General features: G+C 37.2%; 2 protein-coding genes across 9 annotated transcripts in view; both read left to right on the plus strand.

Annotated features, from left to right (window-relative positions):
* JAKMIP1 (janus kinase and microtubule interacting protein 1) overlaps window positions 1–2,690 on the plus strand; it is a 145,405-nt gene extending 142,715 nt beyond the window's left edge. For 6 of the 7 annotated variants that reach the window (XM_085059776.1, XM_085059780.1, XM_085059777.1 and 3 more), the window contains 2 exons: window positions 323–367; window positions 2,568–2,690. In XM_085059776.1, the coding sequence (XP_084915902.1) occupies window positions 323–367; window positions 2,568–2,600 (78 nt within the window). In that variant the 3' untranslated portion in view covers window positions 2,601–2,690. Of the gene's footprint in view, window positions 1–291; window positions 368–2,567 lie in introns of all 7 variants that reach the window. The other variant, XM_085059783.1, reaches the window with a different exon arrangement.
* A 1,826-nt stretch (window positions 2,691–4,516) lies between these two features.
* C4H4orf50 (chromosome 4 C4orf50 homolog) overlaps window positions 4,517–19,322 on the plus strand; it is an 84,516-nt gene continuing 69,710 nt past the window's right edge. For both annotated transcript variants that reach the window (XM_085059774.1, XM_085059773.1), the window contains exons 1-8: window positions 4,517–4,642; window positions 7,334–7,485; window positions 8,857–8,995; window positions 10,483–11,187; window positions 15,120–15,234; window positions 15,708–15,832; window positions 16,205–18,427; window positions 19,190–19,291. In XM_085059774.1, coding sequence (XP_084915900.1) covers window positions 4,607–4,642; window positions 7,334–7,485; window positions 8,857–8,995; window positions 10,483–11,187; window positions 15,120–15,234; window positions 15,708–15,832; window positions 16,205–18,427; window positions 19,190–19,291 — 3,597 coding nt within the window. In that variant the 5' untranslated portion in view covers window positions 4,517–4,606. The remainder of the gene's footprint in view (window positions 4,643–7,333; window positions 7,486–8,856; window positions 8,996–10,482; window positions 11,188–15,119; window positions 15,235–15,707; window positions 15,833–16,204; window positions 18,428–19,189; window positions 19,292–19,322) is intronic.

Raw genomic sequence — 19,322 nt, forward strand, 5'->3', positions numbered from 1 at the left:
CAGGAAAGCTTTAGTATATGCAATTATAAATACTTCTAAGTGAGTCACAAACCCAAGCCTAATATTTCTGAAGTTAAAAAAATTCACAGGTGTTTCCATTGTAAAGCTGCCCTCAAAAATCCTGAATTTTTTACTGCTTTTGAGATTAAGATGGGTATACTGTCTTTCTTACAGATCAACTCAATTAATGATTTAACACTAACTGCTGTAATGTCATTGGATTTCATATTACATATCTTACATCTTCTTTCTTTTCTTTTTTCCTCATTTTCTTTTGATCTTATGTTATAGTTTTTGTTCCTTTTTTTGTTTTTTTCACTAGCATTCATTCTGTGGCCTTGATGACACAACTGAGCCGAGACGTGTGGTTGGTATTCTTTATATTTCTTTGTACTCAAGTTTTGAATCCTAGATTTTGCCATTGGGGATTTTTTTCTAAGACCCTGAAACCATGAGGAAGGGCATGCTGGTTTCACCTGCACAGAGAGGAAAAGTCACCTACAAAATCCAACTTGGACACTTCCCTTCCAAGATTTCTGGAAAAAGTCATTGGGTTTTCAATGAGAAATGATTTTGCATTCAAAGATAGTGACTGCCATGACTGCAGTGAGTGCTTTCCATTCTTGCAGAGCAGGTACATTTTGTCTGAAGGTTCAGTTGTTGCTGTAGGATCCTGCCTTCTGTCATGCTGGATGGAGAAGTGGCAAATAATGTTTGGTTTAAGTTTTGCTCCCTGAGAAGCCCTGTGAGCATAGCCACTCATGCAAAATAAGGACTTCAATTTACTTCCTCGAGATTCTTGAGGCCATGAAATAACTCAGGAAACAAGAACCAATTTTCCCTTTTACAAGCGATTTACAGGTTCAGTGTGAGTGATGCAGCATGGAAAGGGTGAGGATAAAAATCCTCTGTTCCTCTCCCTTGAGACACTGCCATCATTCTCACTGTCCTTTCACAGTGTCCTGATCCTTTCAGTCCCATGCAAAAGGCAGTGAATTTCTTCAGCTATAGCAGGAGCCATAGTGGCAGTATTCACCTTTCACAGAGAACAAGAGGGAAATGCAATTTAGAGAATCAGTCCCAGTCCTCTTCCCTGGAGCAGTGCAAGTTCCACACTGCCTTTCAGGAAGGATGTTAACAACCTAACTGTTAGAGGATTAAACTATGCTTTAAAGCTATTGAATATTACACAGTGTTTGTGTTGTTACTGTTGTTGATGGGTTTTTTTTTGTTTGTTTGTTTCATTTTTAACCCAATATTACACAATGCTTTTACCTTTACAAGTTTTCCAAGCTTTGTCTTCTTCGTAATCTGTTGTGAATTACATTCAAGGAATCTCCTGGTAGTAGGAGTTTAATCAGCATCATTAAAACTGCTATCAAGTCCTGTATGACTTGAAAAAGAGTGATGACAATAGTTACCCTAAACCCCTATTATACTCACCTTACATTAAGCATGAAATAGTCTTCTGCCCAGATCTCATGTACTTTTCAGAAATCAGATCTGTATTATCATGGGCTCTTTCTAGGGTTTGTTCAGGTCCAGTATGTTCAGTTATCATCTTTGTGTTGATACTCTTTGAAATTGGCTCTGGACTTCTATTACATGCATTGCTGCATATACTTTTTATTTTTCAATAAAATGGTAATAGATGCAGATGAGTGGAATGTAATTCTAGGGTATTATTGTTTCATTACAGGTGCAGAAGCTTTCTTTTGATGAAAAATGTAATGTTAAAGGAGTCACCAAACTGTTTTCTTTGGAATTTCATCCAGGTTTTTTATACCAGCCCGTTAGAGGTGCTAACATCTGGATGAATATATTTGTTTTTAAATATGTTAAAAAATATGCTGGGCAAGTCTAGAGATACTTTATAAACATTCAATAGACCTAGTGAAATCACCAACATTTTTAAAATTCTATTTAAAGTATTTTGACATGCTATGAATTCAAGGGATCTATAGGTTCCAATGCTGATATTAGCTGATAGTATTATGAGTTCCCCTTGGATTAAAAGAGAAAAAAAATTTAAAAAATGCAAATATTATTAGTCTCCAGAAAATGCATTGTGCTGATAAAATGTGCCACTCTTCCTGTTAACAGTAAGTACTTAAGTAATTAAATTCAATCCTGGTGACAAACATTTTGACATAACACAGGGACAATGACTGTGTGGCCACAGAACTACTCAGCTTTTGACATTTCAAGGAGTGTACATCACATTGTGGTGCTCCTGTGAAGGACAATGTCCTTTAATTCATCTTGCCAGAGGTGAATCTGTCTCTGATTAATCTAACACAGAAAAGCCAATTTTAAGAAAATTATAGTTGGACTTTTGAAAACTGTTAACTGTTTCAAGGCAAACCAGGTGATTTACTGATAGTAATTTTGATTCTAGTTATTTTGAAGGTAATATAAAACATTCAGAAAGGCATTGTGCTGTCTGTGAATTTAGGGTTGGATACCAACACTTACTTCTAAGGTAATGTTTTTTATCTAAAGCTCAGCAGACTTTTTCTTTTCTTTGTTGTTTTTGTTTCCTATTTTGGTTTTTATTTTGTTTACAGGCTATTAAAAGAACCTATGGAGTGAAAAGCTGAGTCCACGTGCAAAAATACAGAAAATATTTATTAAGCAGCTTTAAATTGGTGCATTTTTTCGTAAAACAGTTTGCATAATACTTGAAGCTGCAAAATATTTGAATTTAAAATTAGAGATTTTTTTAAAGATATGGCTTCAAGCTGGAATGATTTCACAATCAAATAAGGACCAGCACATCATGAACACTGAAAAAAACTATAAACAGAGCTTACACTCTCACACCAACCAAACAGCAGAAAAAATACAAGTGCAATTACTGGCTGCTATGTGAACTGTTATCTACCAAATGGTTTTCTTACAGTACTGAGATTTTTGTCTCCATACTGCATGCTTTCAACAAATGTGGTTTGCATTTCACCCAAGAAACACAGGATCTCCTTTTTAATATCTATATACAAAAAGCTAAGTGTTTGACATTAATTTGTCTGTAGTAAATAGCTGACAAGAAGCAAACTGTTCAAAGCTGGAAACAAATAAAGATTTACAACCCTGCAGTGGTAAAATTCATAATTAATTCCTAAGTTGGAAATCCACAGGTGCAGAAATGAAAGGTTTTGGAGAAAAGCAAGATGGTAGATTGAAATATGAAAATCTTAAACTGGGTGAGAACTGTGTGGGAAATATGATTTTTTGAATGTTTCTTGAAAAGTAAGGCAATGTCTTGTAAAGACAGCACTGGGAAAATGGCAGATTCTGTGGTGGCCTGAGAGGTCAGGAAAAGAGAATGCATGATGTGCTGTGCTCACTTATCTCTTTGAGAAGAAAGAGGGACTTGGAGAAATGGGCGTGCAGATGAATGTGATAAGCAGAGAAGTAGTTGAACATAAACATTTGAAAATCATGGCATCCTCTCAGATGAAATAAAAAACCATTGTCATTAGCTGCTGGGAAGCAAAAATGGCACAACCTCAACCAGCAGAGGTAGCTAAACAGTCACTGACCACCTGAACTGCAAGAAAAATCTGGGGTGAAGCACAGACTGAAAAAATTAAAGTTGAAAAGATCTTTTTTAAGAGAATGATTAGAAAATGAAAAAACATTGCCCTTTCAAAGAGGGAAAAGCAAATCAGAGCTGGAAAGGCAATATGAAGAAATAGATAATTTTAATTATTTCCGAAATGTTAAGGCAAGATGAAAACATTAAGAGCACAATATTAGAAGATAACTTTCTTCTCCCTCACGCTTTCTTGAAAATCATATTTGTGTAGAAAGGCACAGAGAAACAAGTCTACTCCCATGGACACAATGAACTCCAACATGAATTAAATGGTTACAATAATACATCACATGAAGTGGAAATTATGATTGACAAAAATAACGTAAGGCGGTGAACAACTAAGGAAGGCCAGAGAAAGCTGAGGAAAAGTTTTGTCATAGCAACTGAATTTCTCCCTGTTGGAGGTGCAGGAATCAGCCTCAGAAGCAGCCAGTTTTCTCACATAATTATCAGGCTCTGAAGAGAAGTACTTGGCACAAAGAATCACTGGACAAAAGCATTTATCTGCAGAAGAAGCTGAGACACTCCACAGGATTAATTCAGTCACATGCAGCAAACTGTGGCTGATGTCAGGGTCTGAATAACCCTGATAGAAAGCACAATATACCTTGGAAACAAGGATCATGCAGAAGTCTGGAATCTAGATCCCCAAATGAATGTGTTGCTCACAATATATTGTCCAAAGGGAGCAAGCATTTAGAGAATGTCTTTTTCAAATATAAATTCTTCCATGTTTTAGTTAAAGCTTTCAGAAGTATGATGAGAGAATGTGATAAAATAAGGTCTTCACTGCAAAAGAGAGTTCTTGCATCACTCTGAAGAAAAGGACCACTACAGGAGGTAAACAGAGCTTGAGATAATCAAACCTGATGCCAATGGAGGAACGATTCACTTGGCAAAGAAACACTTCTCATAGACACAGTTCTGCTCATCTCTACTTTGAATATGAAACTATAAGCACAAACATGGGATGGTTGGAGCATGTGGCTGCCCTGATAAGTGCACTGCATGGACAGGAGAGGGTCTTCTTACAAAGCAGAGAAGGTATGAACAGTTTCATTTTCTTATTTTGTTATGTGTTTTGTTATTACATTTCAGTAATTTACATGTGATGGTTTTCTCAAGGAAACTGGCTGATTGGGCTGAAATTTTCCATTACATTTATGGTGGTGTTTTTCTGCACTGAGCTAGCAGGATTTGTACTTTTGGAAAATTGAGTATATAATTACAGACTTGCTATCTGTTGTGTATTGGTATTTACTACAGAGCTGGGAATGGGTACAGTGTGGTAACAGAGTGTTCAGGCTTTGGGATAGGCTGTCCAGGGAGCTGGTAGAATCACCATCCCTGGAAGTGTTCAGAGGTGTGTGGATGTGGCACTTGGGGACATGGTTTAGTGCTGGACCTGGCAGTGTTGAGTTAGTGGTTGGGCTTCGTGGTTTTAGAGGTCTCTTCCAACCTTCATGATTCTATTATTCTGGGATTCAGTCCATACAAGAGGACAGGCCTGATTTTCCCTTTTTGTGACACAGCTTTCAAATCGTAGGTCACAGCTGTATAAGTGAAGAAGGAAACTGTAAGTTTCTCATTGCTTATGTCAGTTGTAAAAGCTTTCCTGGTTTCATGCTACAGTTTAAAATGATATTAATTTGGCTTTCACTGTAAATGGTTAATGAGAAGAGTAACACTGTTCAATATTATTATATGTGCCTTTTGCAGTGCTGTTCAGGGATGACCATTGTCACAGAACAGGATGTCTATTCCATTTACAAATAATAAGTACAGACAAAATATTCATGTCTCAAGGAACTCTAAATTGAAGATACTGTTCCATTTGGGAAATCATACTGTCCAGGGGAGAAACATAGTTATGTTAACAGATCTCAGGGGTGCATGGTCTCTGAGAAGGGACTGGGCTTGATAAGTCTAGAGATCACAAATTGGTGTGAACTTTGTTGTCCACATGGATTATTCTTTGATGTCCATCCACACTTGAAGCTTTTAGGTATCAAGGCTTCTTAAGGGATCGAGGAGTGGCTGAATTGTTTTACCTCTAGGTCCTAGTGCGGCTGACATAAGGCTAGTGAGTTGATAAAATTGACCAAAATTGTAAAACTTTATTTAATTGACCGAACCTGTGAATAGCACGTAAAAAACCATGAGGTGATACGAGAACTTCTTTTAAATTCTGATTTTGTGCAATTTTCTACTCCTCAGTATCAAAAATGTTACCTTTATCTTCTGTGCACTGAAAATTCAGCATTTGTCTACCCCCCCCCAAAAAAAATAGTAATTGCATTATTTCCTCAGTAATAAATCCAAACTCTGTGGTTGAATTCCAGTTACAGATCCCATTCCAAATCAACAAAAATGTAGCAAAATGAAAGGCATTTCACAGGTGCCATTTGGGTGAGGTTTAACCCAGCTGACAGCTAGGCACCATGCAGCCACTCACTCAGTCACTCCCCCATTCACTCCCCCACTCCCTCCCTCCACCAGTGGGGAGGAGAATCAGAGAGAAAAGGTAGTTCTTATGGGTTGAGATACAAAAAGTTTATTAATTGAGACAAAATATTACTATAATAATATGCTAATAATAATTGTAATTTATAAGGAGAGAGAGAATGTAATAGGACCCAAGAGAACTAAGTGTGCTTCACACTACAAATCCTCACCACCTGCTGACCAATGCCCAGCCAGTTCCTGAGCAGCAATCAGTCCCTTTCTGGGTAATTCCCCCAGTATATACACTGAGCATGAAGCTCTGTGGTGTGGAATATCCCTTTGCACAGTCCAGATCAGCTGTCCCAGCTGTGCTCCCTCCCAGCTCCTAGTGCAGCTCCTCAAGGCAGAGCATGAGCCACTGAAAAGTCCTTGAGTCAGGGTGAGCACTACTGAGAAACAGCCAAAACATCAGAGTGTTATCAATATTATTCTCATCCTGAGTGCAAAACACAGCACTGTGCCAGCTACCAAGAAGAAAATTATCTCTGTCCCAACAGAAACCAGGACACAGTTATAGGTCTTTTCTTACTGAAGTGAGTTTCTGAAGAATTTTTAGACCTGTGACTAAAAGAGGCAAAAAAGCCAAACTTAGCTTTCCTTCTAAAGCCCAAATTTGAAAATTTGTTTCAGACATGGTTTCATAACCTGTCAGAAGTGAAGTAGATATAAGTAAAATACCGCGTGCAGAATTCCAAAATATCAGTTAAATAAATGGAATGTTTTCTCTGAAATAGTTACAGAATGCCTTTTGAATAGGAAATATCCTTTTTTTAGTCTCTCTTTTGAAACAATAATAATGTAATACCTTTATTCAAAACAAACACACTCAGTTTTATGAACTCCCATGTTTAGTAGAAAATTATTCTCTTCAAAACTTTGATGGCTAATTCCTTTATTAATTAGTCTAACTGAATCTTTTATGGACATCTCATGGTTTGAACAGTAACTCCCTTCATACACGCTAATGGGGCTAATGAAATGAGACTTCCTCATTAATAATAAATGTGTTCAGAATCAAGAAGGACTGTTCATTTGATCATCAGAGGCTTAGGCTCTGTTTGTGCTTGCTTAGACTGTAGTGCACTGAGAACCTAATTTGGGCTTTTTTTCATCATGGATCCTTCATCTGGCAGAGAACAAGAATTTTGTTACTGTATTAGAATGCCCAGGAATGAAGGATTTGCTGTCCTGAATTTCAGTGTTAAAATTGCTACTTCCTGGGTTTTCCAGGAATTAGAAGATGCAAGCACACCTGATGAAAAAGTAAACAGTGCTGGAGAAGAGAATTTGAACCTCAAAACACAAGAGCTGGAAAAGTCAGAGCAAAAACTGAAAGGTGTTCTAGAGGACTACATGGAGTCAAATTCCATCCTAAGAAAGAGGTAAATAAAAGGGGAGTTTTCATTAAAATTTATTTTTATTTGACAGATGTACTCTTTGCTTTGCCCTGGGTAGTTGCTGTCAAATGATACATACAGAACCAGCAAAAAGAAAGATTTTATGTGTTTTTAGATTGTCAGAGAAGATGCATGTGTAAGTATTTTGTAGAGCTGCCAGAATAGAAATGCAATAATCATTTTTTAAAGAATTATTAAAGTAAGATTTGCAGCATGGTCTAAAATATTGTTGCAAATAACCAGAGAACTTTCTCAGGATGTTTAATTCTCAAATATTCATATGGTGCAAATTCTGTTTGTAAAGTATATCCCTTTCCTTTTAAAATAAGAGTTAATTTGGAATTTCATGTTGTAAAAAACGTTTCCTGTTTCAGAAAGCTTCATCTAATTTAGTATGTTAATGCTAATCATTACAGTAGATGAAGGTGCCATTAAGCATTAATTATACATTTGAATAGAATAATAAGGTTTTGATCCTCAGCAACAGCATTGTTCTAAAGAAAGTCAAAGTTAAAAAGGATAGGAAATATAAATGGCATTAAAACAATTATTTGTATAATTTTTAATTGTTTTGAATTCATCAAGGAATTTTGCAAGAAATATTTTAATAGTGGGATTTTAGTGAAAATGATAATCTGTTTTCAAAGATCATCATACCATGCTTCAGAATGTTACACTACCATTTTAATAGCAACATGCAAAGCACACCTGTATTTCAATTTCACCTGTATTTCACCTGTATTTCAATTCAATTTCACCTGTATTTTGTCAAAATCCATCTTTGTGGACAAAATCAATACAATTATGTATAAGAGGTTTCAGTACCCAGTGAAAGTACATTACAAGTAAGATATTTTCACTTCAGTCCCTAAAGCACAGGTCCTTGTAGGTTACCTGTGATGTTAATTTTGATGGGAAGCATTTACTGTCATAAAATTTGAATTCACTAACATAGTGAACATAGCAAAATCCTATGATCAGGTACCTGCAGGGACTGAAGTGTTTTGGTTGTTTTTATGCCAAGTTGCTCCTTCATATAGCATGCCAAACCCCACTGAACAGAAATCTTGCAAATGTGTTTGTTTATGGTGTTCCTATTAAGTCAGCAGAAAGGTGTTGCCTTTAAAAGTTTTGACACTCTCCAGCATAATGTCCAAAACCTAGTAGACTTGTTAAGAATTAAGTATATTTGTTTTATTTATGATAATTTGTTATCACAAATTTGTTATATTTGTGATCAAAAATTTGTTAATATTTATTTTTGGGAGACAAATACAAAATAAAGGTGCATTGCTTGTGACTACTTATCCATCTGTACTGTGGTACTAGCTAAAATGCTCATTCTTGCTCTCACAGGATGAAAGAGCTGGAGCTGTCACAGCAAACACTTCTTGTGATGATTGATCAGCTCAATGTGAAGTTGGAGCAGGTGGAAAATGCCAATGTCCGTGTTAAAGGGAAACTGCGAGACATTCAAGAGGACCTGATCAGCCTGGTGAGGGGGTATTGTTGCAAATGACCTAGTTTATTTTCTCTTTGTAGTAGGAATTTATAAGTCAAGCTCATCTCCAGTGACCTCTGTTTTTAAGCAATAAATTGTCTCAGCTTTTCTCTTTTTCTACAACCAGAGAAATCAGAAGAACTTTTGGATTTTTTTTTCCCCCAGCTTTCTCTACTGTTTTTGACAGTGCTGCTGTTATTTCTCTCATTTGGGCCCTTGATCTTTTAAATTTATGCTCCCACTCCTTTCTTTCTCCCTAGAACCCATTCAGTGTACTTCTTCTTAGGTCAAACTTTATCCTTCTAGCCCCATAGAGCAGGCATTTTTACCTTGTTTCCTCATTGAATGGATTAATGAAAATGGAGAGGAAATGAAAGTTTTCAGTGAAACTATGTCTTTCTATTCTTTTTATCAAAAGATATACTTTCATTTTCTCAGTATTTTAGATCAAAGTTGAATACTCTGACAGGACACTAGTACTGTGTGGCAAGATGCACAAGAATGAAGAGTAGTCTTTGGTTTTGTAATTAAAAGTGAAATGCATTTGTCACAACTTGGGAAGCTTAGACATTCATTCCCATTCAGAGTTAACAAAATGGAGTATCAGCCCACATCTACCTGATTTTTCAGCCTAGTATTCCTTCTGACCAGTCCTTGCCAGCAAACGCCTCAGACAGGAAAGTACTGAAGATCAAAATGACTGATCTAAAGAAGTCCTTGAAAAAAACAAAGTCATTCCATCATGTCTCTGTACCTTCAGTCTTGCTTCAAAGTTGCTGCAATGTCCCTGTGATAGTGGTGGCTCTTACTCTGCTCAAAGCAAGGGCAGTATGGGAGTCTTGAAAGCCTCTTCTGCCTTTCATTGACATCTTTCACCTCTGTATTGTCTCTGTGTTCAAACACATTGTAGTGTAAATGAGAATACCAAAGTATTTCTCCAACTGTTTCAAAAGGCATCTGTTCCTTTCTCCTTTCTCAGGAGGCTCATAAGAGGAGCTGGGAGATGACAGGTATGGTGAAGAGCAAAGGGCAAAATCTCAGGCTCTGGAAGGAGTGTGTTCTGTTTTCTATAAGAGAGAGTTCTCTGCCTGTAACACCCCAGTGCTACAGTACTGTCAGTGTTAAGCACCTGTTATTGTGTAAATCAGAGCTGGATATATGAATTACTGTTCGAAGGTTTATTTTTATTTAATATGTACTGTAGAACATGCAAAAAAAAAAGTGTTAAAAAAATTTCTGTATTTCATTTAGTACTAGATGTTGGTGAGTTTGTGTTTTGTTTGTTTTCTACTGAGCTGTTTCAGTGAGGGCTGAAATGATGAAATAGGTTATTTTTGCTCTAAATGCAGTATTTTGCTGGCTTTTAAAAAATTTCCTGAGTTTTCAGAAAACAGGGGCTCACTTACCACTGAATAAGGAAAAATTATAAGGGAAGAGATTTAATGCTAAGATGTTAACCATACATCTCACTGAAATGATAGGCTGAGAACCAAAAGAAGTCAGAGAAGAAGTACAAGGAAAAATTGCATTGGCTTCAGGAGCAGCTGAAGACAAAAGAAGATGAAATAAAAAGCCAGTCAGAATACTTTGAGCACTACAAACAAAGGCAGAGACAACAGACAGCAGTGCTGAGAAAAAGGGACTGTTACCTTCAGGGTGAGGTATCTAGGCTGGAAAAGCAAGTCCTAGATCTTAATGCCCAGATTGCTCTTTTGACATCCGAGTTGGAAGATGGAATGGTGCAGCACCTCCAGCAGAAGCTGCAGTCAGTGTGTAGTGGGACTCAGGGCTGTAAACACCCTGGTGTGGAAGAAGTGGAATGGAAGACTTGTATTGAAAATGTGGAGCATGATGTGAAAAGCCACCTCGAGGCATTTCAGCAAAACTTGAAGTCCTTGAGGGGAAAAGGAGAGGACACCAGAAGAGAACAGGCAGACCTGCTGACTGAACTGCAGTGCTGTCAGGACACTGAAGACTTTCTCAGAACAAAATTGGAAGAATCTTACCATCATGTCTATAGTTTAAAATTGTCTGAAATCAAGCTACAGGAAAAAGTGGAGGAGCTTTTAGATGAAAACAGAACTTTAAAAGATCAAGGTATTGTGAAGTTGAACAAAAAGAAAGAAAGAGACAAGAATGTGCAAGTACATACAAGATTGGCAGATGGGGACAACAGTGTTAACCTGGTAAGTCAACTGGTAAGTAAAACTAATGCAAAATGTAATTAGTTTTTATCTTCATATCACCCTGGATCACATCTGTCACTAGATGTGTGGTCAAGATGCAAGTGTGAGGCTTTATCCTGCCTGATTTTTTTCCTTATTTTTGCTTATTTGTTAGTACTTCCCAGTGTCTCACTGGAATCAGTAGTTGGAGCTTCATTGCATCAATGCTTTTGTCAGGTGCACACTGAGGACACTCAAAAAATCTTTTTTTCTTAAGCTTTGAAGCAATGTGCTCACAGCAAAAGGTCTCAGTTGGCACTAGAAGTAGAGCCCAGAAGAACTTCTGAGACCTCTGTCTAGTGGACATCATTCAGTGGAGGAGGACACATATGGTTGGATGAGTTTTTGCATGTTATTCATGCCCAAATGCTGGAGCAAAAAGCACACTTGACAATAAATCTTGTCTATGAGATTTTCTGGATAATGGTAAACAAGGGAAGATGGATGCAGCATTCATGACCAGGAGCAAGCTGAGATACTCCATGGTTTGCAGCTCTGTAGCTTTGTGATATGCCCTGAATACACTGAATAGGACTTGTTTGCTTCGAGCACTTCACTCCAGCACTGCATGGGAAAGCTCTGTGTATGCTGGAATATGGCATTCAGCTTCTGCCAATTCATTTTGCTGACAAGGAGCAATTCTTTTCACAGAGTGGACTCAAACAAAGTTTTATTCTTCATGCACTGAGGTGGGAGGGTATTTTTATTCTGAGAATTTAAATAAAGCGAGATCAGCTAAGCCTTACATTCAGATTGCGACCTGATATCCCAAGAACTCTCCTGATTTTATCTGCAGTTAACCAAGAAGTAATGGGCATGAACAAAACCTTTTCATATAGTATGTATAGGAGCTGGGAGAAGCTAGAGAGGATTTTGTATCCATAAACCTAGAGAAACTAAAGACAAAATTTTTAACCTGGTAGTTGAATGCACCTTTGCATGCCTGGTGGTTTTGTATCAGTGGTTCTACAGTCCCAGAGCAGTGAGCTCCAGGAGGCTGCCTCACTGTGAGAGACAGAGTGTAAGATGATCCTGCAGAACCAGCAGCACCTGGGTGATCTCTGTGGAGAGCTCAGAAGCTGCAGCTCAGCCCATGTGTCTCTGTAGCTGCCCCAAGGTGGCAGAAAAACCAACTGCTCACCCTGAGCCATTGCTAGAGTTACTTTAACTGGTGTATTCACTCTTCCTTGGGAATGAAGAATAGGGTTTAAAAATATTTTAAGATACTTCTTGGGGTATTGCACTGAGTTGTAAACAGGTAAAACAAACAAATGCACTATGAAGGGACTGCACAGCCAAAATTGAGAGGAGTGAGGGCTTTCAGAGCCAGAGAAGAATTAGTGAAGAATTACTATTGGTTTGATAAAATTGAGAGAGAAAAAAATGTTGAGCTACTTGAATGTGTGAAAGCAAGATACACAAGTGACTAATTTCCTGAGACTAATCCAAGAAGTCATCAAGAAACAGGACTCTTTCTATGCTGTACTGTAATAAAAGCCTATTTTTTCCTCTACATGAAGTTTTCTAACCATTTCTTTTCTAAGAAATTAATTTACATCTCTGGTGTCATGGGAGGTTAGAGTCTCTGTTACCCACTCTTTGCTATAAATAAATAGGTCATAATTTGTGTTTATTTTAGTCTACTGCAGGGTGTTCTTTAAATGCTGTATATAGCATCAGCAGCATCAAATCTTGTGCCTTCTGCATTTCTAGTTGTCTCTTCCTCCTCTTTTGGTACTTCAAATAAGCTTGCTTTTTTCTGATACAAAATTACTTGAGATAGGGAAAAAATTCAATATCTATGATAAAAGGAGGAGGGAGACACCTGGTGTTTTTCTGTAAAACTGAAGAGGGTTTTCTTATCTGGAGTTTTACTAGCACGTATTAAAACAGCAATTTTCAGTCTCATCACCTCGATCTTTAAGCCAAAATAGTTACAAGAAAAATCCTATTTGAGCTCATCATTCTCCATCAACAGCTATAAAAATGAGAAAATGTGTGCAATACCAAAAAGATTTTTGTGCTGTCACTTTCCTAGAAAAGTGCTAGTATAACATTTCTCAGTGAAAGAGCAAATGGGATCATTTGCCTATTTCACAGCCAGGAAAAAATTAGTTTTTGAAGACAGGCTTATCACACTCTTGTGCAATACACATGGTATGAGATTTCTCAGTAAATACCGTGTCACTCAAATACTAATCACATCAGTTATTCTTAAAGACTAGTCTTAGTCATTACTGCATCTTCATCAGTAACACAAAATCCAATTAGACTGAGCACCTAGAGGTGAACTGCATCTCATGGTGGAATGTAGCCACATAAATCTTGTAGAAAATTTGAATTTCCAAAGTCAGTATCAGACTCCTGTCTACAGTATTCCAATTGCAGTATGTGCCTGAATGAAAAATGAACAAAAAAAAAAAAATCAGCTTGTTACATGTGGCTGTGTGTTAACTTATCAGACAGTTTCTAGGTGTGAGCATTAGGGGGTCTGTTGAAGGTGAAGGAAAAGTATGAAACACCAGGTGATGCATCTTTCTACAGCTTTCACATGACAGCTGAGGTCTTGATCTCTCAGTGTGATGTTCTGCCATCCGAGCATTGTATCTTATACATCATTTTGTGTAACTTTGACACTACCCACATACTAATCAGCGGTTGATACTGTGAAGAAATAAAGGAAAAGGTGCAGGAAATGAATTATTGTGTTTCAAGGAATTGGCATTGCCAAACAGGTTGCCCAGAGAGGTTGTGGATGCCCTACCCCTGGGAATGTTGAAGACCAGGTTGGATGGGGCCTGAGCAACATAGTCTGGTGGAAGATGTGCCTGTTCATGACTGATGGGTGGAAACTAAATGATCTTTAAAGTACCTGTCAACCCAAACCACTCGATTATTGGACATTACTGAGAAAATAAGGGAAGAAAACTTGGAAATGTTGTGGTTTCCACTTAAGTTGCACCTCCCAGTCAAGATCTTTTAACGGAATACAACAACAAGGCAGCTGACTTGGATTGGAATAAGAATTATTCTCACTGGTGATGCTGTGGAAAATCAGCAGCCTTTGCTGACTCACTATGAAATGAAGACTAGGAAGTCATTGCCTTTCCCATCCCTATGTAATTTTGAAGTTGCAGCTCAATGCAAAGGGACCAGATTTGTTTTCTGCTGATGTTTGATGCAGAGCAGTGCAGGAAGCCAGAAGTGCCTGTGCTGGCTTGGTTTCTGTGCTGTAGCTGTTTTGGTTACCATCTCAATGGTGTGTTTTGCTGAGACAATCAAATCTGATTCTTCTGCTCACTGAAAATGAGCCCATTGCATGTGAAATGTGGTCTGCTGTTACCAGGCAATAGGGGTATCTGCTTTGCATCAGGAAGTGTCAAAATTTTCAAATTCAATCAGGGACTCAAATGTCAAGACCAGAATATGAAATTTGCAATTAAATTATCAATGGAAAAATAATTTTTTTTCTGAATGATTATTCCACTTTGAGTTCTTCCAACCTATGAACAATTGTCTTTGTAGCTGGGCACTGAACTATTAGTCTAGTTCCCTACTTGATTAGACTTTTTTTTATCTTTGTTCATGGCCATATAATATAGTCACTCTTCCACCTGTGATCTGACATATTACAGGTTTATGACTCAAATTTTCTTCCTTAACGCTCTGTAAAGTATGAAAGGAAAACTAGGGGAAAGTTTACAACTACAGCATTTACTGGAAAATGTTGAAATAAAAAAACTGCAAGGAACAGTAGCAGTTCTAATGAAATAATGGGTCTCTTGAATGTAAAATAGCAAGGGAAATTTATGTGCCTATTTTTCATACCACAAACACCATATATATTATAATCTGTGGGGCTTTATCTTTCTCCTCCCCCTTTTCCCTTTAAGAATGGAGATCTAATTCAAGATGAAGTTCAGAATCTGAAGTGGGGAGCTGTCTTGGATTCACTCAGAAGCAGAGCTACTCAAACTCCAGTTACACTGCTACATGATAAAGAGTCTGGTATGCAAAGAAATCAGAGTTTTGCTTTCATTTCTGTGCAATTAAAGTGAAGATTTAATTCTTCCAACATAAATTAATGGGAATTTTATAGCAAATTTTAGTGTATGTAAATGCAGACCTGCACTGAATAATTTTAACCTATAAATTTAATCCATAAGTTTTCACCTGCCCACTGTAATGAAATCTATTTTCCATTTGTAAATGCTTTGGGGACTGGGAACTATGAACCCCAAATACACCTTCTTTTAGACCTCAGTATTTATGGGGGTTTTATGAAGCTTGTTTCCTTGTTTAACATTGTGCTTGTGTCTGTATCAGTGGTGATGTATGCTGCTGGTAGAGAAGGTAATTTCAAGCATACCCTCACCAAAATATTTTTCTGTTCAAAATATCTGCTGGGATGGTTTTGGGTTTGTTTTTTGTGCAACTGTCTGGGAGTGATATTACACTTGTCCAGTGCTTTACCATAACAGAAACACCAGCCTGTATTTGTGATGGACTGAAGCAGATGGAGGAGCTACCAGAAGAACTTGTGCCAGTTTTGGAATGCAGTTCCAGTGCCTCTGTGAAAGGTGCTGGGTTAGCTGAGACTGAGCAGGTGAGAAGAAAAGTTACTGCTGTTCTTGCTATCTTTGTGCACAGGGAGCATGTGAAATTGGAGAGCAAATGAAGAGTTGGTGTATTTAAAGGTGAATATAAAAGTAGCATTAAATCACAGCTACTTACAGATGCTTTACAAGGTGAATATAGGTGTGCACTAAGAAAATTTTTAACTTACTCATACCTAATTTACAACATTACTCTCATTGCAAGTCTTAAAATAATTTGAAAACCCTCTGTATGGAAATGTTTTTTTCTCATCAATCTGTAATTAAGTATTTTATGGACGAAGTCAAAACCAAATTATGATTAACAATATGCTTTAGCTTATATTTTTCAGTTTGAATAATTTCTTATTTACTATCATCAGGTCACCCTTGGACCAGAGAGGGCAAGTGCTCTAGAAGATAGTTTCAGTTTGCTCAGGTGTACCTCAAGTCATCATGAAGCAGGACTGCTTCCCCCTTGTTCTGAGAAATTCTCTAATGATGAGACAAGTAAGGAAACCAAAGATGAAGAAACCTTTTTTCTCTTGAATGAACAAGCTATAACTCTACCAGTGAAGACATTTCCTGCTTCTGTGGTTGAAGCTTCAATGAGGAAGAAGCTCCAACTGACCTTGTTTGAACCTAGAAAATGCCACATAACAGCTTTCACCACTGTGGAGAAAGTGAGGAGTTTAAGTTTCTGTGAGACAAATACTAATTTTTGGTCTGATGGTCTTTGCATTGTTGCAAAAGGAGGATTTTATGACAAAGCTCCTGAACTTCATGGAAAGTTGCCTTCCACTGTGGCTGATATTTTTGCATCATCTCTAAAAAATTGCAACATGGAAAATCATTGGGGAAACAAGCAAATTCTGCCAAAAAGCATAAGTGAAAATAAATGTCTGGATAAAGACGTTGATGATGAAAAGTATCACCAAAAAATCTTTACAGGGAGATCTGAAAGAGAAGAAATACAGAATGACAAAGCCCAACAAGAGCAGGTAACCTGGGATCTTGAGGAAAGTTCTAAAGTTTTCCACAAAACTGAATTATTCAGGCCTGGGAAGCAAGGAGTGGAAGACAAAGAGAGTCTCTGTAGCATGCAGGATGCGCAAAGTTTATCTGTCGATTTTGAAGACTTTCAAAAGTGTTTTGAAAGGAGGGCTGAACTAATGGAGAAAGAAGAAAATATCTCACAAAACTGCATCCCTGATGTGAATAGCAGATATAATGGAGAAGACATGACTGAAATGGAAGAGAAAGGAGGGCAGGCTCAGAAACCAACTCACCAAACAAGCCCCTCCAGCAATATTGGCCTGAAAAAAGGGAAAGACCAGACCTGGGAACTATGTGAACCAAATGAGACTAATTTCTCATGTCAAAAAATAGCTGCTAAAAACATGCAATACGCATACTCTCAGAATTTTTTTTGGTCAGATGAAGAGAGGTATCCACTAAACTTAATGTTTCCTCTGCAAGAGAAGGCTGTGTGCTTAAGCAAATTATTCCTGCCAGGGAACAGTTTTTATGAATGTTCCTGTCATCTGTCACCCCTGGAAGCTGGAAGTGAATGTAATGTGAAAATATCTGTGCTGGAAAAAGCAGTGGCTGAGTGTTCTCAGAGGATATTTCTATTGATGCAAGAGAATGAAAATTACTCCAGAAAAGTCAGTATATTACAACAGGAGAATGACAGATATGGTCAGATGATGTGTGCCCTGGAAAAGGAGATGGATGCCTATTTTCAATATGTTTTAGCAGTAGATGAAGCTAACATTGTTCCATTCCAAAATTTACTTAATGAGAAAGAGATCGCTGGTGGGTGTTACAATAACTTAACAGAAGAAAACACCATGACCCCAGGAGCATTTTTAGTTGAATCTTTCCCTAGGAATCTTTCATATGTTGAAGAGAAAAATAGGAATTCTGAAAAAGACTCATTGACAATTGCATCAAGTAAACTTCACAGGAGTGTTCTCTCCCTGAATGGAAGGAAAATGAGGTATTTCCAGCTGCTGTCTGACCTAAAAGAAGAAAGAAGCAGATGCTTCAAAGAAATGGCTAAATTATTACAAGACAAGGAGAACTATGTAGCAAAATATAATGAATTGATACAGGAGAGAGAGAGACATTTACAAAGAATAGCTCTTTCTGAAGGGGAAAAAGAAAATTTGTTGTTGCATTTGGCAGAGATAAAGTGTGAGCAAGACAAATACAGGACCTTAGTGTCAGAGCTCCAAGATTGCAAAACTAGCTATTATCAAACCATTTCTGACTTACAGGAGGAAAAAGGTGTGCTGAAAAGAGAGATAGACAGAATCAAGAAAGAAACTTCAGAACAGCTTGATGAATTTCAGAAAGCAAATGCAAACTTTATTTTAGAAAATAACGAATTGAAAGAATTAATTGCTTCTTTGGGTTTCACCTATGAAGAGCTGAGAAAAGAAAAAAGTATAGGAACAAGGAAAAATATAGTAAAACTGAAAGAAGAAAGTCAACAGCATGGTCTTAAGCCAAAGAAAGTTGAAACAGCATGTAGTGTAACACAAACTGAAGAACAGGGAGTTCTGGCTATAGATCCTTCAGATTATTTTCCTGGGAAAAAGGTAAATAATAAGAGTAAGGAATGTTGTCCAGTAGGATCTTCTAAAGAAACGGAGATATAAATGTCATTTGGAGGGCAAAGCTAAAGTAACTTTGTGAGGGAGGAAACTTTGTAAGCTCTAATGTGATCTGAGGTGCTAAAGTTAACTTTGCAATAGAAGGCAAAATGCCAGAGAGGTTTATTTTGGAGTGCTGTATTAGAGAAGGTTGAAGTGATACACCAAGGTACGGAGTTAAAAATAATACTTAAAAGAATGCATTGTTCAGGCATTTTTTAATTTATTTCTCTCATTTCAAGTGTAAAAGCTTTTACATTAAGCCTTTACTTCTACCACAAGTTCTAACAGAAGAAGGAAACTTGTGTTATAATGCTGAAAAAATCATGTCTTGGTGGAAAGGGTGCACATGTTCATTTAATAATTTTGATTTGGTCTATTTTTTTTGTTTGTTTTGTTTTTGTTTTGATGCATATGAAGCATATATCTAAAGACAGGATCTTTACTCAGGATGGATTTCTCATCCATGTTCTTTCTCTGTAATCATGTATTCACCACAGTGAATTTCTGTGGAGATTACTAAGTTTTTATAAATGCAGAATTACTACTTCACTTGAAAATAGTCAACGGGGAAATATTTATATGTAATACCTTGATTTTATGTGAATTTTTTTAGTAATTTAGGTGGAAACTGTATATTGTTCTATAAACAACTGTGTGCCATTTTGTGCAGGTGAGAGAAGTCATTGTGTCTTTTTGTCTATCCAGGGCAGCATGTTTGAAAGCTACAGTATGATGAAAGAGCAAGTCGTGAAGGCAGAAGAGAAACTAAAAATACAGCAAATGGAATTAGAAAAATCAAAAAAAGAGGTAACCTACTCTGATGTATTTCTGAGGAGCA

The sequence above is a fragment of the Lichenostomus cassidix genome, chromosome 4 (assembly GCF_008360975.1).
Source record: "Lichenostomus cassidix isolate B80296 chromosome 4, HeHo_3.0, whole genome shotgun sequence".
Lineage (NCBI taxonomy): Eukaryota > Metazoa > Chordata > Aves > Passeriformes > Meliphagidae > Lichenostomus > Lichenostomus cassidix.